Here is a 27,676-nt window from a genome sequence, read left to right as displayed (position 1 = left end):
TAGAGAAAAATCCAGCCCGAAGGACCATGGGCTGTTGGCCTTGATACAATCTCAGACCCTGGACATAAAAGACAGAGGACACCAGGGCATTGTGTCTATTGGAAGCACATGTCTTAAGGACTTGCCATGCCATGTGGAAATAAATTTTGACCCAGGCTTATGCAGTTTGCCATAACCTAAAAACCCTAAAACATCCATCCAAGAGGATGACGGCTGAGACCTCTCAAAGGGTAGACACCCAGTGATAAACCGGGAACGCTTACTAAACACCGCTGAGATTGTGTGCCTGGGCTGAGCCACATAGATATTAGCCAGTCATCGTAAGGTACAAGTGAAAATATATTAGCATGCACTAGGTCATATGACACATGCTAGATGCTAGGTATGTTAGAATACCTGTGAGCGTTAGAATCATGGAAGTATGTGGTTTGCCCACAAATGTTTATCTATATCCCTGCTAACAGAAAGGTCAACTTGCTGTACAGGGATATGTCTTTAATCCCAGCACTCAGGAGGCAGAAGTGGGCAGATCTCTGTGAGTTTGAGACTAGCCTGGTTTACAAAGGAAGTTCTAGGCCAGTCTACGTAGTATGACCCTGTCTCAAAAAAAAAAAAAAAAAAAAAGCTAAAAAAATATTGCTTGGAGCTTCTTAATTATCCAGATTAATAATAAGGATATTCAAATTAGTTTAAAAAGAAATCAAAGTATCAGATAAGGTCTATGACTACCTGTAGTTGACAAAACCAAAATAAAACAAACAAAATCAGAGATAAAAATGATGTTGATGTGTGGATGTGCTTGCTGTTTCTTCTGGATCTCTAGGTTATATCTGGAAGATCAGGCAAGAAGACAAGAGTAAGAACGATCTTTCTCACTCTTTGGGAGCCCACTGGGGCTAGATAGTGGTCCATGTGCTAGCTTAGGCAGTAAGTATTTCTGTGTCTGCGGCTTTACAGGCACATGGTCCGTGTGGCCTCTTCAATGGTCCGCCATTATCGAGAAGTAATGACTGCACGTGAACAGAAAGGCTCACTTACGTTCAATAAAATTTTATTTGCCCAGGCACAGAAGGGCAAAGGGCAAGATTTGACCAGCAGGTTGTACTTTGCCAACCCCTTACTCCAGGCCAGGCCCAACTCACAGAGAAGTTCTTGTTATTGGCTCCCCACTGACAATACCTTTGCAAGTGTTCCCTGATGTCCAGTCCGTTCCATTTTGCTCCCTTAACCCAACGATGGCCCAGAGCCATCGTTACTGCTTCAGCGGGGTTTTGGACCGACTCCTTGATCTCCCACACCCAACACTGACTGCCTTAGGTCTCAGACACCAGTTAGAGCAGCATGAACAACCTTTGGCTTTCCCAGCTGTAGACTTGCTTTCAGGAGTGTTGACATCCCAACTTCGGTTTAAAAGGATCTCCTTTTCTTAATTCTAACTTAATTTTAGAATTTATAGCCAGAGTTTCCTCCCAAGGCCCATGTACTTATAGCTTAGTCCCTAAGTTGGCACTGAGGGAGGTGGGAACTTCAGAGGTGAGACCCAGGAGGAGGAACACCAGTCGCTGGAGAGCGAGACCCAGTTCATCGGTTTGCTTCCTGACTGGGAAGCCCCAGAATGACATTCTTTCCTGTTACAAGTGTGTGACCTCACTCCAAAGTTAGGGACTAACCGGGCACAGACCTCCCAAGGTGTGACTCAAAGTAACCCTTTCATCTCCACAGACTGACTATTTCAGGAATTCATTATAGTGGCAGAGCACATCTGAGATGGGAAGGACTGTCTCATCATAGTGTCATTTGAAACTACTGCCATAAGGCCTTCTCTGTGTGGTCTTAAGTGTTGAACATGTTTCTTGAGCTTTCTAATATATCCTGAAACACATGTGTAATATACATGTTAATATATTATAATGCATTGATAATTGAGAAAATCATACTTAATATAATATGTTACATATAGCCAAGATCCTTGTCTCCCTTGGATTTTCAGTATAATAAGAAGAATATCTCAAGTAACTTTATTCAGATAGTTGTTTGTCCAAGATGAAGCAGAAGCAAAGCCTTCTGGGAATTCAGAAGAAATATTAAATCTAGGTGGGAGACAACGAATGAAGAAGTGATGGTTTTTCCTGGACCTTAAATGTGTTAGCAAAACAATGTATTAGACAAAGACAGAAAGAATAAATACTTAGCAGGTATCTGATTGACTAGCCATACCAATGTCCATAGAGTCATGCATGCCACCATAGAAACTGTTGTCTCCACTGCCTGTTACAGTAACGACCTCCAGCTCACCTGGCCATCGGTGATTCAGTGCTACTCTGGGGACCAAGCCACTCTGGGCCCAATTAAACCCATTACATTTAATTCATGCAATTGAGCAGCAGTGTCTTGAACCCTGAGGTTGTAAAGGAGAAGGGCAATGGTAAAGCCCTTCCAAAGTGCTGCCACCCATCCCACCGTGTTGTATCTTACAGTTTTAGTGAAGGGCGTGTCTTCTGGGCCCGCCTGTTGTGGAGTATTAGGTTTTAATAGCCAGCTGCAGTCTGTTGTGAATGTGTCTGCAGACAGTATTGTCGTCTCATTTAAAGTTTGGAATGAAATTGTGGGAGCTAAGCCTAACGAGATTAGAGCGTCAGATTCGGAGGGCGATGGATGGGTATGGCTTCACTTCAATGGGGCTAGGGATAGAGACCCTCTGGGATGCCTCTAGGACAACCATATAAATAGAATCAGTAGAATGCCGATTTGGGGAATAGCTGAAGAGGAGAAGAAGAGCCCAACAGTGGAACCTTGAGCCACTCCACACCGAGGACCCAGCAGGGAAAAGGAGTGGGAAAATGTCCGTGGTTTTTGAACACCAAGGCTCTGATGGGATCCAGTCTCAAGGTCAGACATTTCTCCAACTTTAAGTCTAATTTACTGAAGATATGCCCTCTAAACCTCGGTTTTCTGATCTGGAAAATGGAACTCGCCACACCTAGCTTAGAGGAAACGATATGTTTGCATAGCCTGGCTACTGTGAGCGCTCAGTAAATCATAGCTCTGGTGTTTTATAGTTTCTGTTTTAATTCAAAGTTTTGATTTGAGAATTTTATGCGCGAGTACTTTATTTGCATCATTTCCACTGTTTTCTCCCTACTCACATGTCCCCCACTCCTCAAATTCCTAATCTCTTCTTCAATTATTATGACATATATAGGTATCTATATGTAAATATGTAAATACACATGTGTACATACCTGCTGAGTCCATTTAGTGTTACTCACATGTCTGTTTGCTAATGGCTGACTGCTTGGGATTGGGTAACTTACCAGGGTGGGCTCATCCTTGAAGAAGGCTGTCTCATCAGTAACCACTAATTGCCCGAAGCCCTTCATTTAGGGACGGAGGCTTGTGAGACTTCTGCTTCCTACTTCTGCAGGTCAGCTGGTGTTTCATTATGCGGGTCTTGATTGGGTGACTATGTTGTTAAGATCTCTTGGGTGCAGCTTCCCTGACTTCTATGGAAAATATGATCTCACAGCAGACATCCTGGTCCACTGGCTCTTATAATCTTTCTGCCCTCCCTCCCACAGTGTCTCCTGAGTCTTAGGTGTAAGAGTTACATTGTTAATGTATTAACTGGGGTCAGGCATCCTCACAGACAACTTTTGACCATTTGGGGGTTTCTGAAATGATGTCCATCTGCTGCAAATAATCTTCCTTGATAAAGGGTGAGAACTACCTGTCTGAAGACATAAAGACAAGCATTTATAATGAAGTGAGAAAGTAGACTGGTTTAGGAAAATCGCAGTAGTAGATTCTCTCTAGAACCCTTGACTTCTATGTACTATATATTCTTAAGAGGGTGAAGTTTTCCTGGACAGCAGCACTGAGATTTAAAGCCTGTTATTGGGAGAAATGTAGGATTTGTTGTAAGAAATACATAAGATAGGGAGACCTGCTGTTAAGAAATCCCAGCACTTGAGAGGCAGAGACTGGTAGATCTCTGAGTTTGAGGCCAGCCTGGTCTACAGATTAAGTTCCAGGACAGTCAGAAAGAGAAAGAGGAAGTTAGGTAGGAAGGAAGGGAGAGAGTTAGGAAGAAAGGAAGAAAAAAAGAAAGGAGGAAACAATAAGTTGTGGAGAGCTGTCCAGTTGACCACTAGAATTACTTATTAGCATAGTAAGCTACAGTTTACAAATCATAAAATATACTTCCTCTGTTTAGGCATTCTGGTTAGTGGTATTTGGTGTATTAACACATCTATACAGCCAGACACCCCTCAACTGTAGAATATTCTTTTCACCTCCAAGAGAATCCTCTTCTGCATTAGCAGTTACTCCCCACTCCTCTTCCCTTGAGCCTCTAAAACAGACAATTGTCCATTCTGTGTTCATTGAGAACCACAACAAGCAAGTAGTGTCTGAAACCTATTACAAAGGACTGTGGTCACCAGGAGACATGTGTGTCTGTAAGTCCTTCTTGTGTGTGTTGATGCTGCCGCAAAATTCATAGCACTTATTAATCAAGTTCACAGATAGTTTTTCTTCAAGCGAAATGTTCTCATTCATTCATTCATTCATTCATTCATTCATTCATTGTGTGTGGAGGGTTCCCACTTGCACAGATTCCCTTGTGGAGTCAGAGACCACTCACCGAAGGATGTTCTCTCTTTCCACCATGTGATTCTGGGATAACACCGGTGTTACCAGCCATTTTTTGTTCTTTTCTTTTTTGTTTAGTTTGCTCTTTTTGAGACACAGTCTCTTCATAGGTAGCCCAGGCTAGCCTCAAAATCATTTTTCCAGACCAGAAAAGTAAGGCTTAGAAGGCAAACAATGAGTAAGCAACGGAATTGAATTTTCAGCCATGTCTGACCACGAGACTGAATCCCATTAGAGCCCTGTCTGTAGTGCTGGCTGCCTCTTACTATAGATTCTATTATTTACACAACACACATTTACTCTCTTACAATGTAGAACTGGGTCAGACACAATTTTCATTGGGCTTAGATCAAGATGGTGGCGGGTCTGGGTCCTCCTAGACTCTTGAGAAGAGTTGTTTTCTTGCCTTCTTCAGTCGCTGGTAGCTGCCTTAGTCCTTGGCTTGTGCCCCTCCCCCAACACCACCCCTACCCCACCCGAACCCCACCCATCCTCAAAGTGCATCACTTCAGTCTCTGCCTCTATTTCCATTTCATCTTCTGCACACATCACTCTGTTTCTCCATCATGCCCAACCTTCTTCTATTCACTGTGGAGAACAGTAGTGAGGACACGCATCACCTGATAGAAGAGAGTTACTACAGGTTTTGAATGAATGTTACCAACACAAGTGTTTGTGATCACGTTTACAGATATTAAAATGTCTGATGATGCTCATGACGCCATAGACAATGGAGGAGGAGAAGATGCTGCTGAGATGCCCAACTCCCCTGCTGAAGATGCAGAAGTGCGGTGTGGTCCAGCTATGACTTCAAATGAGCCAGCACCAGCTCACCACACAGGAGAGCAATCTGAGGTCTCAGCAGCTGCGTGTGCAGAGGTCACCCCTACAGGGCTTCTAGACCAGTCCAAGGCTAGTGATGCTGATGAGACGCCCCTCAATGGAGAAGTAACTGAAGACACCCTGGTTGAGTGCATTGATTCTGTCAGCCTTGAGGGAGACACCGGATCTGAAATACCTCTGAAAGAACAGAACGATGTGGTAAGAAAAAAAATCACCATATTTTAACCTAAACTCTCCCTGAGATCCTGTTGCTAATAACACAATGCTACAGGCTGGATAAGTTATCAAGAAAAGAAGTTTATTTTGACTCACAGTTCGATGCCAGGGTAGAGGGGTTATTTATACATGGCATTGACCTTCTCACTAGCAGTGTTTCAAGGTAACTCAAGGCATCATTTGGCAAGAGATAGGTGTGCATGAGACACCTTGCCCATGGCTGTTATAGCAACCCTCAGTCTAACTCACTGAGTTAAGTCCAGGAATGAGCTCACCTGTTTGTGATGGCAGAGGCCTAGTCACCTGTGTTTGTTTATTTTGGGTGCTGGTCTTTCCCATTCTAGACAAGTTCTCAACCACTGAACTACATCCTTGGTCTTCTTGCTAGACTTTAAAGGTCCTACACCGTATTTTCCCATGGCAATTAGATTCCCACGTAAGTTTCAAAGGGAAGTTGAAAACCATATTCTGCAGTGACACCATATTCAACCCACCAAGTGTAGCACGTTACCGAAAGCACTGCCACCAAGACTCAAGAGTTCTAAGTGTGTTGCACACCACATTTGTCCTTAAAGCACTCTCTGTGGTGGGAAGGAAGACATCGAGAAGAGGAATTTGTGAGTCTAATATTTGGTTGTGATCATTGTGTTAAGAGTCATGAGAGCCATCAATTCCTGGACATAGCCTGTATGCCAGGAACTCTGCTGACCATTCTCCCTGTTGGTCTCCACCCTCTTCTTGTAGAGGGAGGAGTTTTTGAGACAAGGTGTTGCCATGTTCCTCAGGCTAGCTTCAAATTTAGCCTCCTGCCTTAGTTTCCCGAGTGCTGAAATTATAGGAATTCTTTGTGCTACAACAACATGGCCATCTACTTGGCTTCCTGGTACTTTCCACTCCAGGGCGTAGAATAGGAGGTGAGCTGTTTGGGGATCTAGAAGGATTGTGCATGAGGAGCTCAGATCTCGCCTTCACTAAGGATTAGTCCTGTCAATCTTGAGGTGTGTACTTAAGTCACCTAGAAGTAATGGAGTAGAGTCTTCTGAGAACAGACATGAAACAGGGAACCAGAAAGTCTGGCTGTTCACTTCCCAGTGCTCATTGCCTATGTTAATTTAGTCAAGAAACATCATATCTCTTTGAATTTTTTGCTCTATAATTGAAGAATTTTCACACGAAGATCTTGGTGAAACTTCTAATGTTTTATGACTTGTATTCAAGGAGTGGCTTCTCTTTATCTTCCTCAAAGGTTTGACTCTCAAACCTGCTCAGAGATGGTATGAGCTTCCAGAGGGAGGGGGCATTGCTCCCCCATCACTGGAAACATCCAGCCGTTTGGCATTGCCACAGGTACCTACAAATTTCACTCTCAAGAGAGACAATCAAATTTAAAAACAAGGGTGGGGGATGCAAAACAATCTCGTGGTGCCTTGAGAACGTTTACAACTTTGTGTTAGGTTACATTCAAAGCTATCCTGGTGCAGGGTGGACAGGCCTGGAATTCTAACTAAAGCTAAATGTTCATTCTGTGTGGATGGTGTGGAGGAGACGAGAAACAGCTGAGCATTTGGATCAGATATGGAAAATACCCACAAAAACTTACTTCTAAGAGGTCCTGTACTAGCCAGCCATGAACCTCCTAAAGGATCATGGACTCCCCAACCTCAACTGACTCACAGCTCTAGCCTAGCATCCCAGCCACTGGGAGTGCTTACAACATCCTGATTCCTGAATTCCACCCTAACAGTGTCTGATTTGTGGATGGGGTTCTGATGTATTCCTTCTAAGAAATCTCAGATAGTTCTCATGTACATCCAGGGTTGAATATAATTGTTCCAAGGCCAAGAACTTGAGGGAACTTTTAGTGATTCTTTGAGTAGGTGATCTCTTGGTACCACTTCAGCTTTAGAATTTTGAAGTGCTTACTCAGCACTTCAAAAAGCATCTGAAGAGCGTTGAGTGTTTGGCAGTGTAGATGCTGTCCATTGTCCATAGCCCTGGGTCTGAGGCTCTGCACATGCCTGAGGCTCTACACGTGTCCAGGGCTCTGCATCCAGAGCTTAGATAGATCCAAGGCATGAGGCCAGTGTTTGTGCACTTGTGTCCTTAGGGTCTTACTGCTGCGAACAGACACCATGACAAAGGCAACTCTTATAGAACAAAATTTAATTGGGGCTGGCTTACAGGGTCAGAGGTTCAGTCCATTATCATCAAGGCAGGAACATGGCAGCATCCAGGCAGGCATGGTGCAGGAGGAGCTGAGAGTTCTACATCTTTTTTTTTAAAGATTTATATATTCATTTATTATAAGTACACTGTAGCTGTCTTCAGATACACCAGAAGAGGGCATCAGATCTCATTACAGATGGTTGTGAGCCACCATGTGGTTGCTGGGAATTGAACTCAGGACCTGGGGAAGAGCAGTCGATGCTCTTAACCGCTGAGCCATCTCTCCAGCCCCCTCGAGTTCTACATCTTCATCTGAAGGCTGCTAGCAGAAGTCTGGCTTCCAGGCAGCTAGAATGAGAGTCTTAAAGCCCACACCCACAGTGACACACCTACTCCAACAGGGCCACACCTTCTAATAGATCCACTCCCTGGACTGAGCATATACAAATCATCACAACATGTTTGTTCCCAGAAGGGCAGAGAGCAGAAAGGGACTGGAGATCAGTCCCAGGCCAAGTTTGATTTTCTTTACTTTTGAGAATTTCGTCCATGTACACAATGAAATATGACCATATTTACTCCATTTCTACCTCTCTAACTCTCCCCATTCTCCTCCGATATATTCCCCGTCCCAACTTCAAGTACTTTTTCAAAAAACAACCCACTAAGTTGAGTTAGTATTGTCCATATATGCAAGGGCATGGAGTCATCCCCTGGAGCATAGGAAATCTATCAGCAGCCACACCATAAACAAGAATAATTAGCATCCCAGCAACTGCTCACCCCACCACCAGTAGATCTTTGCTGAGGGGTGGGGCCTGGAGACCGTCTTCCCCATCTAAGCCAGAACTTTGACTGTCTTGATCTTGAATGCTGCTATGCATTCATGATCATATTAACCACATCACATCCAAAAGACAGCACCCATCAAAACTGTTACCCTTCAGTTTTTACACTGTCTCTGCCTCTCTCATGTCCCCTAAGCCTTGGGTTAGTGGGGTTGATATGGAGGAATCATTTAGGGCTGAACACTTACTTTTATCCCTTTGACCAGATTCATCTATCTCTATTGACTTGTCCACTGACGTGGGAATACGGATGAAACCAGGGATCGAAGGGATGGTCTAACCCAAAGGAAGCGGGTGTGATATGAAGCCTACCATCTCAAAGTCAACTTAAAACATGAGGTGGAAGGGTAGTAGAACACATGTGAAATAAAGGAAGGGGTGGGGATACTGAACATTAAAGAATTAAGCAAGGATGGGCACCAGAGGATGGGGGAGAGAAAAGGGTGGTCAGTGGGTTAGCCAAAGCTACGTATCTATTTAAAAGCCATTTGAAAGCCCACTAGTTAGTATGGTAACTTGCAAATACACCTAAAAAGAAGAAGAATTTGAACAGAATTTTATCCTGCATAGGCGGATGCTGCTGCTCCCAGAAGACATGGGTTATTAAATAAATATCACAGTTCAAGGCAGGCCCCAGAGTTATGCCAAACAATACAGATATTATCATTGCTCTTGGATGCCCACCGTGACTACATGGTATGACCCTACTGCTGAAGATACACACTCTCTAGAACACAGAGAAAGCCTTCTCAGACTTACCGGGGAAGCTTCTTTCCTGTTGGTTAATTGTCATAGTGCCGGAAGTTACTATTGCATCGCTAGAGGAGAGAAGACATCAGTGGTCTTCTCATCAGCACTGGACCCTGGATGCTGCAGGTACGATAGTGGCAGGGGCTAAGGCAAGGTGTGCCTGCAAGCACAGAGTGGCAGGGGTAACCAACCGCTTTTCGATTTGCTATGAGGCCTGCTCCACTGGAAAGAATGTAAGGACTGGTACTGTAACCCTAGTCAAAGTGCTCATGGCTTGGGCAGCCATAAGCCCTATGGTAGAGCTTGGCAGCCATAAGCCCTATGGAAGAGCTTGATATTATTTTGGTAGAGGCCATGCTGTCAAATTTCCTGCGTTGATGCTTATACCACGGGGTCAAATTTAAACCCTTCTCTGTAGGGGTAGATTTAGTCTCACTTAAGGAATTACCAGGAGAGGACATTGTCCTCTCTCCCTTACGTTCTTATCCTGAGTCCCTTAAGTTAATATTAGAAGTAATATTTTGCATCTCTTCTTTAAATCCTGGCATTTATTGTATTCACCTCTGTCTTTGATATTTACAAGCAATCTTCTTGCAATGATAAAAATAATTCTGTCAATCCAGGTAAAAAAATAAATTCTTTAGACAGAAAAAATAGAGAGGAAGGAAACCCTTAAAATAGAAAGTTCATTTCTAAATTGGTTACTTGGCTCCTGCATACAGGCTCCTTAGTAATGTCAGAGTCTATTGGAAAATAGCCAAGCTCCTAAAATACCTAAGATCCTAAAGTATCTAACTCTGATAAAGTCTCGTCATACTGTAAAAAAGTTTCTGTAGGAAAAAATGTCTTCAAGAACACATTAAACTTGTCACTCTGTGCATAATGTGTGTCCTTAAGTGATCTGTATCTGCAGTCACTTTGTATCCGGGCCCTACTGTTATATTCACTTTTAAAACCTGACTGGGTGGAGGCTCTACCTTGACAGATGGGACAGTGTGACCAGGACAAGGCTAGAGCAAAGGATGTGCCCAGTAGTCTATCAGGTGACAACCGTGACAATTATTTCATGTCACTATGCACAAACTGAGGAAAGGGGGTCTTTACTTTGATTCATAATCTCAGAGGGCTTGGGCCACAATCACTTTGTCCAAATATCAGTGGCAGGAACGTGTGACAGAGGAAGTGTTTCACCTCATGGCAGACAGGAAACAGGGAAGAAAGATTCAGAAAGAGGCCAGGACCAATCTACCTCCCAAGGCTATGCCCAAGTGACACCCTCCTTACTGTGTTTACCATCTTCTGATAATGCCTTAATGTTACGACTCCACCAAGTGATTAGTACACTCATACATCGGCACCCTCGTGTCTGATTGTCTCTGGGAACATGATCAGACACACTCGGAGTCCGGCTTTGGGCTCCCCTACTTTATCCCATCTTTATCCAGTCATGTTGTCGGTTAAGACCGCCTGACACGATGCGCTGAAGAATCACATCATTTGTGCTCTCAAGGCAGCCATCTCTCAAAGCCACCTTTTCTGGCCTGCAGGCTCAGAAGTCATGGCGCTAAGATGTACTCAAAACATCTGTGGGAGACTCTCTGTCCTCACTTGAACGTCAGTGTTAGCATTGCACCTCCTCTTATACCTCCACCAGCTCCGTGCCACCAAGAAGTCAAGAACTGTGGCATCTGCATGATTTCTGCAGTCTCGTTAGGGCAGGCAGTCATATGGAAGCAGTTAAAGCTGCAGCGTGAGGGAGACTTCAACAGAACATCTATTTAAACCAAGCTTGAGGATCAGGTAAGTCTCCCGCGTCAGTTCAGAGAGTCTTGGGTAGTGTTAGAGAATGGTCCTTGTTCTTATGAATCTTACAAGATTTTGTGATATATCAGCCCAGCAACCCTTAAAAGACCCAGCCTGAGTCAAGTCTTTCTAGATTCTGGTGTGTGTGTGTGTGTGTGTGTGTGTGTGTGTGTGTGTGTGTGTGAAGGCTAGAGCAAGTTAACATCAAGTCTCCTACCTTTTTGTAATCCACCTTATTTTTTGAGCCAATATCTCTCATTGAATCCAGAATTCCCTGACTGGCTAAACTAGCTGGCTGGTGAGCTCCAGAGACTTGCCTGTCTCTGTTCTCCTGGCCCCAGGGTTACAACTACTCTTGGTTTTCACATGGGTGCCAGGGATCGGAACCCATGTCCTTATGTTTGTAATGAAGGTGCTTTAGCAATTAAGCTAGCTCCCCACCTCCACAGTCCAAGTTTCTGTAGATTCTTATCAATACAGAGTGTTACCTAGGACTTTTAAAATGCCATCCTTGTTCAGTACAGGCCATAACAGTCCATAAAGGAGCATCACGAGGAAGAATTTCATTGTTAATGCCACAAATACTTTCAAAGGGAGTCTTGGGAGTATGGACTACTTCAGAGAGTTCTTTTCTTAGGAAAGGAAAAGTAGGGTCAAGCATGGTAGCATAAGCTCATAGTTCCAGTGTGTATGTGTGTGTGTGTGTGTGTGTGTGTGTGTGTGTGTGTGTGTGTGTGTCTTTGTGTGTGTCTCTGTGTGTGTTTCTCTGTGTGTGTGTGTCTGTGTGTGTCTGTGTGTCTGTGTATGTGCCAGTGTGTGTGTGTGTCTTTGTGTGTGTGTTTCTGTGTGTCTCTGTGTGTGTGTGTGTCTGTGGGTGTGCCTGTGTATGTGTGTCTGTGTGTTTCTATGTGTGTGTGTCTGTATGTGTGTGTGTGTCTGTGGGTGTGCCTGTGTGTCTGTGTGTTTCTATGTGTGTGTGTCTGTATGTGTATGTGTGTCTGTGTGTGTGCCTGTGTGTCTGTGTGTCTGTGTGTCTGTGTGTCTGTGTATATGCCAGTATATGTGTGTGTGTGTGTGTGTGTGTGTGTGTGTGTGTTTGTGTTGGTTAGTATTATATCAACCTGATGCAATCTAGACTCATTTGAGAAAGGGGACTCCCAATTGAGAAAATTCCGCCCTAAGATTTGCCTATAGGATGGGGCTGGAGAGATGGCTCAGCAGTTAAGAGAATTGGTTACTCTTCCATAGACGCTAGTTCAATTCCCAGCACCAATATGGCAGCTAACAACTGTCTGTAGCTCTATTTCCAGGGGATCCAACACCCTCACACAAACACCCATGCAAGCAAAATACCTATCTGTGCACATTAAAAAGGAAGATTTGCCTATAGGCAGGTATACAGAAATATTTTCTGGATTAATGATTGGTGTATGAGGGCCCAGCCCACTGTGGGCAGTACCATCCCTAGGCTGGTGTTCCTGGGTTCTGTAGGAAAGAAGGCTGAAGAAGCCATGAGGAACAAGCCTATAAGCAGCATTCCTCTAAGGCCTCTGATTCAGTTTTTTGCTTCCAAGTTCCTGCCCTGATTTTCCTCAGTGGTGCAGTATGACCTGAGATTTATTAGATGAATAAAGCATTTTCTTTTTGAGTTGCTCTTGGTCATGGTGTTTATCACAGCAGTAGAAATCCCGAGACACCAGCATCTGAGAGACAGAAGCAGGACTTCAAGGTCATCCTGGGCTACTTAGTTTGAGACCAGATTGAACTTTGTATCAGAATAACTGAGATGCTTATTAAGAATCTGTGCTTCTGGCCTGGGCATAGTGGCTCACAGCTTTAATCACGGCAGTAAGGAAGTAGAGGCAGGTGGATCTCTGAGTTCGAGGCCGACCTGGTCTATATGCTGAGTTATATAGTGAGACCCTGTCTCAACATCAGACCTCTGGGTTCTGCCTTGAAAAAAGATGACCAGAGCAGAGGATGAGACTCTATGTCAAGTACACTGCCCTGATGGCATCCCCATAGTATCTGTGGATAAGGGTGAGGATTGCTAAAACCAGGATACAAAAGTCTAATAGGATGCAGAGGAATTGAGAAGACTCCGAGTCCGTGGGACAGCAAAGTGGAGATATTTTGCAAACAGTTGATATTTTCAAATGAGACAACAATGGACACGAGAGGTAAGATCACCCACGGAAATTGTTTCCCTGTGTCGGTTTGAGAGTGCTCCTCTGTTCTGTCCTTTTAGGTTTCTGTCAACCACCTTGCATGAAAGACTCACTGAATTTCAGAGGTAGATTTAGTTCCTGGAGAAGAATCCAGGCACAAGTAACCATAATTCCCCAGAGTTCAAAGCTGAATGGAGGACCATTGACACAAGGCAAAGGCCTTTCTTTTTAAAAATATTCTATTCTGGGCTGGAGAGATGGCTCAGTGGTTAAGAGCACCCGACTGCTCTTCCAGAGGTCATGAGTTCAATTCCCAGCAACCACATGGTGGCTCACAGCCATCTGTAAAGGGATCCGATGCTCTCTCCTGGTGTATCTGAAGACAGCTACAGTGTACTTATATATATAATAAATGAATAAATCTTTAAAAAATATTCTATTCTATTCTATTCTATTCCATTCTTATATTTATTATATTACATTATATTTATCTATGTGTGTGCATATGTGTGCACATGCATGTACATGTATGAGTGCACATGTGTTATGGTTGATGTGTTGAAGTCAGAGGAAACCTTCAGGTGTCAGTCCCCTCCTTCCACGATGTGGCTCCTGGGATCCAACTCACCTTAGCAGGCTTGCAGCCAGCACCTATAACTGCTCATCCGTCTTTCTGGCTGAGCATGCTTTTCTTATGCCTGAACATGTAAAGACAGGAAGACTCTCTTAGATGTATTTAACTATCTACAAATCTTGAAGACCTTTCTTTTCACATATTGGGGATGCAAGTAAAAAGTCTGCTGTGTTCGCCAGTTAAGATATATTCCTGCAATTCAGAATGCTAATTAGTAAACCCTCGAATGTTAATGGAGGCAGATATAATAGAATTGCCTATTACGGCTGCCTCTAGAGCATGGGTCTCCTAATGAGAATGCCCTGCTGACCTGGACCGTACATATTTTATTGGAATGCTGACAGCTCTCAGATTGTAGCTTAATCTAAGGAGCATACACAATAGCATTCTACGTATGTAAGAGTGTTCTAAAAATAACTGACGTCGTGATACTGAATACTGACAATAAGAAGGCAAGAATGGAAAGATAGGGCGCAGGCAATGCTGTGACTTAGATCTCGTTTGCGCTGGATGCCTGAGGGGTGGGGTTAGAAGATTGGTTCTCGGTGCAGAGATGTTGGAAGGTTGTACATCTGACAGATAGGGCCCAGGGAGCATTCCTGGGGAAGCCATCCTAGGAAAGCATTAACGTGCCTCTCATGGGACTCTTGAGCTCTCGAAAGAACGGGCTGTTAAAATGATAAGTCTAAGCATTGAGTTGTTCTCCAGCTTCCTGCTTTGAGATACAATTCCTTCCTCACATTCTCCCACTACTGGGACACCATCCACCCTGAGATCCTCAGCAGAACCAAGCCAATGCTGAGCTTGCCTTGAAGAATCCAGAACTGTGAACTCAGTGAACACCTTTTCCTTGGAAAAGGTGCCTGCCTCTGGTCTTTTGTGAACTGGTAAAAAAGAGTGAACTGGTACCAATGCTATGCAACTAGAGTGCTTTAAATCTCAAATCCTTCTGAGAGGTTGGGCAATGAAAAACTAACATGAGTCCAAGCCATTTCGACTCTGATACAAACGGCTTCATAAAGTGGTAGCAGGTGGACTCTTGCTGTGTTCCATGGGTGAGTGATGACAGGAGTGGGTACAGAAGACTGGCGTCATTCTGACGAGGTGGAGAAGAAAGATATGGAGCATAAAGCTGGTAGAAACCCCTTGTTCCTGTTGAAGTGCTGTGATGGAGACACCTTGGGCATAGTTAAATATAAGAAGTTACTGTTGGGAGAAAGATAAAGTCGAGAGACCTTGAACCAGCCCAGGGTTGGGGCGGTGTCAGGTAGAAAGGACAGTGGAAAGGATGACATTGTTTCCATGACAACAGAAGAATAAAACCATTGTCTGTTGGCTTTGGCATCCTTTGATTTGGGTTTAGATGGGCTTTGGTGTAAGCTGATGTGTGTATTGTATGTAGAAAGATCTACTTGGATGTTTAATTTGATTTAAATAGTGTTTAGCTTATTAAGATTGCAATTTTAAACACTCACTTTTTCCTTAGGATTTATGTTCATCTTGCAAATCATAATTCTGTATACAAGCCCAGCAAAATCGAGCAGCCACTTTCTAGGGAAATTTGTTTAATGTTTGATCCTTTTTATTTCTTACTAACTTGAATGCTTTAAATGTAATACAGTCTATTTCCTTCTTAAGTGCCTCATCTATAGATTATAAAACCTTGCTGAGTACTTAGTAATTGTTATAAAGCTATTAAATGTATAAAGTGGCTTAAAGACATAAATGTTAATGCAGCATTCCTAAATGTGGGCCTTTTCAGCTGAAGTCTGTGATGTGATAATTCAGCTATTCATTGTAAATTGGTGTTCAAACCTTGTGACCCTGTTAACTTTCATAAATATCAGTAGGACAGAAAAGGTCACATGTGCACACACAAAAAAATTATTAGCATGGCTTTGGCGCGTTAGCCTTTCCACCTTTAAGTTTTAAATCTTTCCAGAGCTAGAAAAGGTTTACTCACAAGGGAAGAAAATTACTTGGAAATAACTGAGACCATTGCCAGTCAGACCTTCTGACAGAGCAGCACCCAGGACAGCTTGCAGCCTCCTTGCTGAACTGGCTACTTTGAGTGTCTGTGCTGTGAGCTACAGAACTTAAGGAAGACCTGGCAGGTCTAACGGCAGACATCCTTGCTATGGGATATACACGATACCTGATTCCTCGTCTCTCTTGGGGATGGGACACCCAGATTAGTCTTTTATCCTTAACACAGGAGTTTGTATTTTTCATCTAAATGTGAACGTTCCCTGTCTTTGACAGACCCCTCTAGATTTTTACCTCGTCTTTATTTATAGTTTTGAACTTGTTCACCCAAATTAAATAAATAGTTTCTTTTCCTGGAGCTCTAACCCAGGGTCTCACACAGCCTAGGCAAATGGCTTTGTGACAGGGCCACATCCCAGCCTCAGTAGGTGAAGTGGTCATTTGAGTGGTGGTGATGAGGGTCTTAGGGAGGGCACTTGGGCCTTGCTCAAGCCAGGCCACTAAGCCACAGGTCCAACCTAAAAAGTACTTTCTATTCGATGTTAGGTGGGACTAGGTATTTAACTGTCTTCTCTACTTAAGGAACTCTGAACTTGATGCAGTCCTGCATAGTTGAATATTCTTAGGACCATACAATAGTTGCAGTTGTTCAAAGGACCAATTCGGTTTTATTTTTTGTTTAAATCTTAATGTTTTTATTTCATGTGTATGGGTGCTTTGTCTGTATGTGTGTCTGTGCATCACATGCATGTCTAATACCCAGAGATTTCAAGAGGGCATCGGATCCCCTGGGTCTGCAGTTATTGATGGTCGTTGAGCCTCCATGTGGTTGCTGAGATTTGAACCCAGGTCCTCTGAAAAAGCAGCCAGTGCTCTTAACTGCTGAGCCATCTCTCCAGCCCCTCTAATTATGACTTAGATGTCCTTGATCAATCCCAGTCAGTTTTGCCCCAGCTATACAAGGTCGTTCTTCCGAGTTTATGGGAAGGAGAAAACAAACAAACAAAGCTAGTAAGTTCTCAGAGGCTGCCTTCTGCTTCTGAGTTAGGCCAGGAAGGTCTCTGTTAAAGGAGGTGAGAGACATATAGAGATGGACAGTGAGAAAGAAAGCTTTACAGCAGCATTTAGCAATGTGAGAAGCAAGTTGATCCACCCTGCTTATTTCATTCTGATTTGAATGTGTATGTGTGCAATCTGCACATGCCTGTACACCACAGCACACATGTAGAGGTCAGAGGACTTTGTGGAGAAGGTTATTTCCTTCTGCCTTGGTTCCAGGAATTGAACTTTTGTCATTAGACCCCCATGGTAAGACCTTTACCCCCTGAGTCACCTCATGGGACCTACACTGCTATTTTACAGGCTTCTAAGCATGTCACCTAGTGACCAGTTAGTGGAGACAGTATTTATTTTGAGGTATAAAATTCATGGTTAACACTTATTTAGTTTATATTTTTTGATATGAGTCGTGTGAGGATTTTCTATTAATTATAGATATTCCTTGTAACTAGTCAGGGGTTCCAGCTCAATGTCAAGGACTTTATTAATAAAGCAATTGAAGTAGCCACTTAGTACACAGCAAAAAGTTCTAGAGTGATTTGATTCTCTGTTTTATTTGCTAACCAATTGCCAGTTGTCAGGGCACAGTCAATACTGAAGATCTGAGGTCAGAAGCTATCACCCCTGAATGTGTTGTTCTTTCTAGTCACAGGCAGTGATTGGCCCAGTGAAAGAGTGAAATTAGTCATCAACAGTCATCTGTCTTCCTGGTGGCGTAAAATTGCTACTGGACTCCATTGCCGAATGGGGTTAATCAATGTAGACACCACAAACGAGTGCAGACGGTCATGAGTCATGGGTGTTCCACTCATGTTGACAAGTCTCTCTCTGTTTCCAGACAGAAGGAAAAACTGACAGCCAGCTTCCAAAACTCTCTGTCACAGCCTTAAAGCTGGTGCTTCAACCTAACATTTATGCTCATATGACAAATTCATATGAAATCATTTTTTAATCTTCTCAAGACCTGTAGGGTTATTGGCTCTGAGAGTTCTTTTATGTTTGTAAAATGTTCATTGCATATACTCAAGGTACTATTTTACACAAATCCTTGATATCATTGAGTGTATTCCCCCAACTCTGAGAGCTGTCCTCCATCTTGTCTTGCATTTTGTAACAAATGAATGGGGCTTAGAAGAGCTTCAGTAACTCATTGCACAGAAGGGCAGAACCTTGACTCAAACCCAAGCAATTTAATTCTGTGACCTTTTCCATTTCTCTCTGCTGAATAGATGATATTTGATATTTACTGAATAAATCAGTTAGGGATGCAGCGAGATACAAATAACTAAAATCCACATAGAGCAGTTTACAGAACAGCAATGTGTTTTTCTCCCATAACACAAAAGATGGGACAACCAGCTCCCGGCGTTGGCTCAGTGCTCCTTCAGCATCAGGACCAGGGATTCTTTGACCTTTCCCGGAGGCAGCAAATCTCCCTGCTTCACTCCACATTCAGAACAGGAAAAAGCATTGGCAACAGCCATAACTGAAATTTATCACAAAAGCAAAAGTTTCCCCATTTGTATACATCTATCTGCAAGGGAGACGGCAGGGGAAAGGGCACTGGGAGTGACTGATAGCTAGCCTTGGAGTTACAGAATCTACAGGTTATATAGGCCTCTTCCTCTCCTCCCACCCTCCCTTCCTATAAAAAGCTCTCTTACTTTGTCTACGACTTACTGCGGATCTTTATCTTCTTCCCTTGCTTTCTGTTTGTGAATAGTAAAAGAAAGCTATGCTTCTGCTAAGTCAGGACTCACTTGATGAGATTGACAGAAACTACTGCGTTCCTGTTCAAGAAAATGGATGAATTTCAGGCATTTATTCAACAAAGAATATTAGGCACTCTTTGAGACTCTAGGAATGAATTAGGGACCAGAACCAGAAAGAAAAGGAGGAGAGAAAGAGAGGGAGAGAGACAGAGACAGAGACAGGGGGCGTGTAGGGAGGGAAGCAAAACTATGAGGGAATCTTCTAGAACACAAAGTTGGGAATGCAGCCAGTCCTAATACTAGAAAACCCAGATCTAAGATACTGCTGGCAATCTTGGCAGTGGCCTGGATGCACCGCCATCTTGCACACCCTGCTCTCCCTTACTAGCTCCATGAATAGGGTGGCCCTCTATACCTGCATTTCCTTATTATGTTGAACAAACACACACCAAACCACAGTCTCCAGTTCACAGTTCAGAAATCAGGGAGACAGCATTTGACAGGCTAGGAGCACAGTCATCCCTACAGGTGAGGGCTGGAGTTACAGGTGTCATTTGAGTGAAGCCAACACCTTGAATACAGATATCCCACAAAGTTTTCTGTTGCCACACCCCTCTCCAGGTTAGTTGATGCCCTCAGTCAATGCTGGACACCACCATCCGCCAACTACACTAGCATTTCCACCCTATCCTACCCTGGAAATTAACTCTGTCTTGCAAGGCACATTTAATTAGCTTTGTAAAAATTGACTAAACCAGGGTCATTTTAAATGTTTTTGAATCCCTTTTGCGTTCTAATATGTTACATTTCTCTCTGCCCTCCACCTCTCCCCTAACCCTGAACCCTCACCCCTGGCAACCCTGTCTTTCATGTACTGAGAGGACTACAGATCCCTCCTCACACTGGGCCAAGTCCACCAGAGCCAACACCTCCATTACTCAGTTTGGTTCCAAAGTACACATTGCAGTGTGGGTCAAGAAACTCTTATGAACTATATAAACTATAAGTCTGGAAGATGCAGTTGGTTGGTGGTGGGTTTTGTTCCCGAACCTTCTCTGCATCTTAACTGCTTCTCTGAATGAATGTTTTTGCATTCAGGGCAAAGTGAATATCTGACCTTATGCCAATTTGTTCTTGTGCAGGCCGTGGACTCCTCACCACCAACAGGAAGATGGGCAGGCTGGGGGTCCTGGGGGAAGTCTCTGCTCTCATCTGCATCGGCCACAGTAGGTAAGTGTTGGGTGTTACACCAGAATAGAGGTCAGAAGCTGGATGGGACAAGAGATTTTAACATACCATATATTGATGGAGTTTAACATTTGCCCAGGAGAAATCCATTTCCGTATCTACTGCTCTAAGGGCATCTCATTTATTGACGCATTTGTTCTTCACAATGACTTTGTGAGGAGATAGTCTTCCTTCCTTACTTTCTTAGTTTTACAGATAAAAACGCTGAACCACTGAGGGACTAGGACATTGTTCAAGTCAGCACTGTTTGGTGTGGGACTTGAAAACCATGTGTCATTTTAAACTGCTATTTTATATTGTCAATTAAAGTATAGATTTAAGATATAGATATATACATATGTATGCATATCTTTGTGCGCGCATGCACGCACACACACACACACACACACACACACACACACTTTTAGAATCGAGCCTTGCCATGTAATCTAGGCTGACCTTGAACTTGTCTCTCCTGCCTCAGCCTCCTGAGTGCTGAGATTACATGTGTGTACCACCTCACCCAGGTTGTGTTTATCATCCAACTTGTATAGTGTCTGTTTTATGTCATTTGGTGTTCCGTCTGTCTGTTTGAGAGAGGGTCTTACCATCTCTTCAATCCCTTTTATTCTCTAAATGAACCAGCCAGTGATGCCTGTGCTTAGAAAACAGGCGATGACTTCTGTGCACATTGCATTCTGTCCTTAGGCCTCATGGGTAGTCAGTGTTTGAGCTGCGGCCTTCACTTGTGTTCGGTGTTACTTACTCTTGAAGTCCCTCTACCTGAGGCGCCGTGAAGATGATAAGTATAGTATCTTGTTGCCTTCGCAGCCACATAAAAGCCCTGCTGGCCCCCCACCCCCACCCACAGCATAACAGTTAATCCAACAAAGCCTAGATCTTATGATACTGCCCATTGACCGGCATCAGGGTTGTACCGGTTGCTGTTGCCCCATCCCACAGCCTTGGTTTCTTATCCTGTTGCTGTTGCACAACACCTTGAACAAAAACAACTTGAGGAGTTTATTTTGGCTCACAGTTCTGGGGTACAGTCCACCATGGCAGGGGAGTCATGACAGCAGAAGCCTAAGAGGTCACATTCCATGCATGTCAGAGAGAATCATTAATGCTTGCATTCTGTTCACCTTTCCCTTTGTCTTCCTAAACACGTTTATTGCATTTTATTTATTCTTATTGGGGAGAGGGGTGAGCATGCCACATGTAGGAGTCAGTTCTCCCTCCACCCTGCAGGTCCTGGAGAGAGAACCTGTAGAGCCATCCTGCTGGTCCACTTTCTCCTTTTTATACAGTCTAGGGTCACACTCCAGAAAATGGAGCCATCCACAATGGGCAGGTCTTCCCTTCACTAACTTAAGAAAGACAATCCCCCACAGACATACCAGAGACTAACTTAAGTAACCCCTCAAAGGTGTCCCTGGAGGAATGGCTCCTAGGTCTTTCTAGAGCTGATCAAGTTGACTGTCAGCCCTAACCATCATACTCTCTCACATGGCCAAGATGTGCTTTTTAGCAATGACATTTACATGTCCCCCATAAACTCAAGGAATACAGTTTGGTATACCCCCTTGTATTCATTTCTTCTACTGCTCTTAAGACACCACTGCCAGTTTGGTCTCTTAGTGCCACCCCTAGATTGCCCCCAAGGCATATTTTAAAGAGTTGTCAACACATGGCACAGCTCTAGCTTTACACAGTAGCGGTGGCCTGTAATAGTAACCTTTGTGTCACTGTGACCAAAGTACCCAAGGATAACTTAAAGGGAAAACCACGTGTTGGCTCAGAGCTTCAGAGCTCCACTCTGTGGTCCTTTGCCTCAGCATTTCTGCATCTGGCATGAGGTGGCAGAAGCCTGTGGCCGAGGAGTCTCTCCCTCACCTTGTAGGACAAAGGGAGGCAGGAGAAAGACAGAACAGTTCCAAGAACAAACTTCATAAGGCTTATTCCTCCCCAAACCCTTTCATCACCTCCCAGTAATAAGAATGGTAATGAGGGGTAACTCCCATGACATTCAGAAAAAAGTGTCAATACCAGGGCTTTGTAGCATTAACAGTTTAGCATCAAGGGGCAAGAAACTTATTAGAAAGCAGGGCACTCACAGCCATGGAGATGCTCTTGAAGGTTTATAGATTGCCTGCAGAAAGTAAAGAAAGAAAATAACCACATCCAACTCTTACTGATTTCCACTCCCAGCCTCATGTCACCCCCAGGGTAATTCAGTTGCAGATAAGCATGCAAAATACAGTCCTTTCCATGGAGCTGCCAACTGCACTAGAAACACAAGGCCAACTCACAAAGGCAGAAACACTGCAGTCATGGTGGTTGTAAGTCTTTACCGTCAGCAGGAAAGTGATCAGAGAATACAAACCTTTGGAAGGTGGTCCTTTTCTTGGAATGAACACCATACTATGAGTACTAGGAATGGAGATCCAGTCCTGAGTACTTCTGACCTGTCCTGGTAAGAGACTGACTAGACAGCTATACCTGGTAGATGCCCTTTGTGAGACCCAGGTTCTCTATTGAAATAGAGTGGCGGGGGCGGGGGGGGCTGTTGCTGGAGAGATAGATCAACAGTGAAGAGCACTGACTTCTTCCAGAGGTCCTGAGTTCAATTCCCAGCACCCACATGGTGGCTCACAACCATCTGTAATGGGATGTGATGCCCTCTTCTGGGGCAGTAACAAATAAATAAAGTAAACAAATAATTATTTAAAAAAAAAAAGAATAGACAGGGGAACTTGAAAAGGTGTGAAGTCTCTTCCCACTGTTAGAAATTGGTGCTTCCACCTCATGGTTACCTGTAGAAGAAACTGTGTTCGTGTAGCCCCTGTGCTGAGTGGAAACATACAGCACAGAGACTTGTGTTTAACTCTTCTGCATTGTTCTGCCTTGCCTTTTGGCGTATTGCTTTGCGTCTAAGGTTAAGAAGAGTGCATATGTGAAGCCAAGCATTTCTTAGCTACCAGTTCTTTGAGGGACCCTCCCTCTTAAAAGATATTTTCATCACTCAGAGACAAACTGTCACAGTCCGAGAAGACTGGGAAAATTCACAAAATGCAATAAAAATCTTTGTCATTCCATTCAGAAACCAAAGAGGGGAAATGTCAAAAATACAGAAAAAAAATGACCCAGATAACATTGATAACTTCAAAGCAATGTCATGAAAATCAGCAATGATTTCCCACAAGCACATCATAAACATAACTTACCTTTAGAATGTATGGCTAGGAGGAAAGGGATGACCCAGCTATCAAACTGAGACAAACCTCCTCAGAATGGGCAGTTCACTACCAGATCAGCCAAAGGCCTAAATGTTTATTTGAAAAGTTGGTTGTGACAGTACTATGACTCCAAATATCTAATGCCAGAATATTCGGTTGGGGAATAGAATGCATCAGATATTTCTTTCTCAAAGTCACTGCTTGTCCTTTCCCATCCTTGCCTGAGTTGCAAGTTTTCACATTCTGGTGTCACCTCTACCAGCCCTATCCAAATAGCATCACTGTTTATTTCAAAGAATGACAAGTGCATCACAATTGTGCTGCTGTGAGAACTCCCCATGTACAAATTAACATCAACTTAAAAGGAGTGTCTGTCTATCATCTAACTATCTATCTATCTATCTATCTATCTATCTATCTATCTATCTATCCATCTATCATCTATCTATCACCTATCTATCTATCTACCTATCTATCTATCCATCTATCATCTATCACCTATCTATCTATCTATCTATCTATCTATCTATCTATCTATCTACCTACCTATCTATTGTCAAGTGATGTTGATGATGTAAAAACTCCTAAGAGTTAGGAAATTTAGAGAACCCTGTCTTAGTTAGGGTTCTCTAGAGGAATAGAACTTACAAAACTAATATGAATATATATATATAGTATGTATATCCTATATATATTCTATATATATGAAAATTTATTAAAGAAGCTTATAGACTGTGGTCCAGCTAGTTCAACAATGGCTACCTACCAATGAAAGGTTAAAAAAAAATCCAATAGCTGTTCACTCTATAAGGCTGAATGTCTCCACTGGTCAGTACACACCAGACTCCTGAAGATGTAGGCTCTAATGTCAGCAAAGGGAAGAACTGGCAAGCAAACAGAGAGAGAGCTTCTTTCTTCCATGTCCTTTATACAGGCCACCAGCAGAAGGTGTGACCCAGATGAAAGAGGGCTCTTCCCACCACAAAAGATCTGGATTAGAAGTGGGTTTTTCCATTTCAAAGGGTTTAATTGAGAAAAAAAATCTCACAGGTGTGCTCAGGTGTTTAGTTAATTCCAGATGTAATCAAGGTGACAACCAAGAATAGCCATCATGGTTCATCCACAAAAAGAATGGTGTTATTGATGCCACAGTTTCCACAGGTCTTAGGAGTCTCTGATTCAGGCACAAGATTGATGGGTTTCTGGTGGGCTTCAGTGCAAGCATTGACAGCTCAGTGGCCTGTATTCTTAACTCTGACCCTAGGATAGGGGAATATGTGAACACTGACTACAGAGAACCTTGGCCATCATTTTGGAGAGTGAAGACTTTTCCAGAAGGAAAGTTGATTACTGCCTTTTAAAGCTGCATTTAGTTTGCTTACGTGAGCATGACAGCTTCGATGTATGTTTTCCTTAAAAAAACAAACAAACTACATTCTGCTACTAGTTATTATGTCTTGAATTCATTAATAGAAGAGTCTGCAGCAAGGTTGATATTTTTAGATGACTATTATTACAATTCACCCCCATGAAGAGTGCAAAGTGAGACCTCTCAGAGGGGCAGTTGGTGTTCTCCATACAGTCTGAAGGGTACATTCCTCTCAGTCCAGCCCACCTCTGCTGGTTCTTTGCAAAGCTCGCTGATGTATGTGCAGAGATGTTCAACACAGAAACCAGTCAATGACTACTTACTGTATTGGGAGCTGCCACAGTCATTTGAGTGCTGAGCAAATCAATCAAAGCTCCCTCCCCCAAGGGGAAGGAAAGAGACAGTGGAGAAGACACCCTCTGAATAGGGAAATGAAGTAAAGTTCCAGGGAGTGTCAAATCTCTACAAGTATACAAAGTAGAAAAAGAGCAGAGTTGCTGGGAGTGTGGGTTAAAGTTTCTAAGCAGGTGCTGGGGCTAGGCTTTGATGGTGTGATATTTGAACAAAGACCTAGAGGAAAGGGTGGTTCAACATGCACATCTGAACTAACAACCAATACATACACCAATAAAGAACTGTTAGGATGTGATCTACCTGTTTCATTTCTGGGTATATATTCAGAAGGCTTGAAATTAAGGTCTCAGAGAGTTATTGTATACCCATGTTCAAACTGTCATTCACAACACTAACGTGTAGATGCAGCCCATAGATCTACCAATGAGTAAAGTGCGGTATATCTATACAGTGAAATATTACACAACCTTAAAAAAGGAAGGGGATTCTGACACACACTACGAATGGATGGACCTTGAGTGGCATTGTGCTAAGTAAAACAAGCCCAGCCACAAAAAGCAAGCACTGTGGGACTCCACATGGATAGGGTACTTAGATTATCAAAATCAGAGAAATACAAAGTAAAGTGGTGGTTGTCAGGGCCTGGTAGGTAGGGGGAGGAAGCGCTATGCCTAATGGGTACAAACAAGTTCTGGAAATGGGCTTTAGTGATGTGTCTGGTCCATGAAACTGTACACTGGAATAGTTAAGGGGATACATTTTATGTTATACCCATTTCCCTCAGAAAATATTAGGGGAAAATTCAGCCACATAGATCAGAGAGAACCACCTTTATGGAATTTTGCCTGCTTGTTTTGTATATATTCAGTTTTTAAAAGAAGGAAATATATTTAAGAGAAAGCAATTTAGATGGGAAAGAGACCTCCTCATGATGTAGCTGCAGCCCTTCCTTGGACCTTTTGGCAAATGAGACTAACAGAAAATGGCCTTAGGCTCCCGGATCATCCAAGTTGCTGTATAGAACTGCAGCTGCTCCTCGTTACCACTGGGCAGAGAGGCAACCTCCACAAGCGCACTGTTTGATCTCTCCCCCAACGGGCTGGGCCTTTGGATTTGATAGGACTCACAAGAAGACTTAAGAAAATTAAACATGTGTATGGTATCACCCCATACCCCATGGCCCCAACCCAACCACATCCCCACATCTTCCGGGCACCAACCTTGGCCCTTCAAGACATGGGACAAGGGAGCTAGAGTAAAGCTGCACTGTGGACATGAACTTCACCTTGCTGTGTAGTCAAGGTGAGGCGACTTGAGTTCATGTTAGCATAAATCAAAGAGTTTTAAGGAAGCACCTGAGCAAGGATCTGGCCTCCAAGGAGTTAGAGAGTCAAGGTTAGAAGGCACTAGACTATAAAACCCCTCAGTATGTCAGAGGGCTTATACATGTTGGTTCTGGCATGTTGGACTGGGCTTGAATCCTGCCTCCCACTTACCGTCTTTGGGAACTTTGGCAGATGATGTCCTCTTGATAGGCCTCAGTTTTCTCAGCTATGGAAGGGATATAGCACATCTGTTACAAGTTATTAAGAAAAGTAGACACTTTCATACAGTGTCTGGGGTATCCTAAAGGTTCAACGAGTGTTCATAGTGGAGAGACTTTACACATTACTGGAAAGTAGATATTATAATTCTCCTGGCAGAGAAAGCACAGAAGCAGAGACACAAAGGCAAATTAGGTAACTAACATCACACAGCTAAGAAATGGTGGGACTGACGTCATTGGCCAGTTTCAGTCTAGATTGCTGTCATTTATCCCGTAAGCACAGATAAGTATAAAGCCAGAGGGCCATGGAATGTTTTTAAAGGACACTGTCCTGCGACATTCTCGAGACACTGTTGCCCTCTTGTTTTGATTTGGGTTTGTTGTTTTTCTGGTTTGACTTTCCAGCACTCACCCACTGCAGCCTGAAAACCAGACCCAGTCCCAGCCTCAGAGCCTTCCATGTTTTAGGTTCGTGGTGACCTAAAGTTATTCCATAAACTATACCAAGTAGTGCCACTCACATTTGTTGTCTTTCTCTTGCTAGTAGCAGCCAGCCGCTATCTTGGGAAATGGAGTCATTAGTAAAAAAGAAAAAGAAAAGTACCATTGGCTCTGTTATGCTTTCCTTATCTGGGCACTAGATGTCAGACTAAGTCAAGCTTTGGAAGTAGCTCAGCTAAGTTGGGTGTGGCTGTCTCTACCTATAAAAACAATTATCACAGCTTTTAGGTAAATATAAAGCTTAACTTGAAATTTCTAGGAAAGTCCAGAAAGTATTTTCTTTTACTTAACAAAAAAAAATTAGAATTGTTAATCAGAAAACAGCACCATGGTGACGTGTTGGCTTAAACACATCTTACTTGCATGCACATAAAAGCTGTGTTTCATTCCAAAAACAAAGGGATAGCTCCAGAGACAGTTTATGCACACTTATCTGTGGTCATTCGAGAGGTGTTTTCTTTTCCTTTTGTTGTTTTGTTTGAGACAGTGTCTCATGTAGCCCAGGCAGGCTCAGACTTGTTAGGTAGCTAAGGCTGGTCTCGAACTCCCTATCCTCTTACCTTCCTTTGCCTTCCACGTGCTGGAACTACAGACTGGCCAGTCCT

General features: G+C 43.3%; 1 protein-coding gene and 1 long non-coding RNA gene across 4 annotated transcripts in view; one reads left to right on the top strand and one right to left on the bottom strand.

Annotated features, from left to right (window-relative positions):
- Fam114a1 (family with sequence similarity 114, member A1) overlaps window positions 1-27,676 on the top strand; it is a 70,522-nt gene that overhangs the window by 3,945 nt on the left and 38,901 nt on the right. For all 3 annotated transcript variants that reach the window (XM_087584059.1, XM_087584058.1, NM_001399036.1), the window contains 2 exon segments: window positions 5,342-5,691; window positions 19,978-20,065. In XM_087584059.1, the coding sequence (XP_087440185.1) occupies window positions 5,350-5,691; window positions 19,978-20,065 (430 nt within the window). In that variant the 5' untranslated portion in view covers window positions 5,342-5,349.
- On the bottom strand, window positions 18,352-26,575 carry LOC148001336 (uncharacterized). Its single transcript, XR_015637440.1, has 4 exons — window positions 26,521-26,575; window positions 19,953-20,103; window positions 18,804-18,913; window positions 18,352-18,609 (listed from the first exon to the last, which is right to left on the bottom strand). It is a non-coding gene; the product is annotated as an uncharacterized LOC148001336 (long non-coding RNA).

The sequence above is a fragment of the Rattus norvegicus genome, chromosome 14 (assembly GCF_021556685.1).
Source record: "Rattus norvegicus strain SHRSP/BbbUtx chromosome 14, alternate assembly SHRSP_T2T, whole genome shotgun sequence".
Lineage (NCBI taxonomy): Eukaryota > Metazoa > Chordata > Mammalia > Rodentia > Muridae > Rattus > Rattus norvegicus.
Note: the sequence above shows the minus strand (reverse complement) of the source record. Positions and strands in the feature narration are given on the sequence as shown.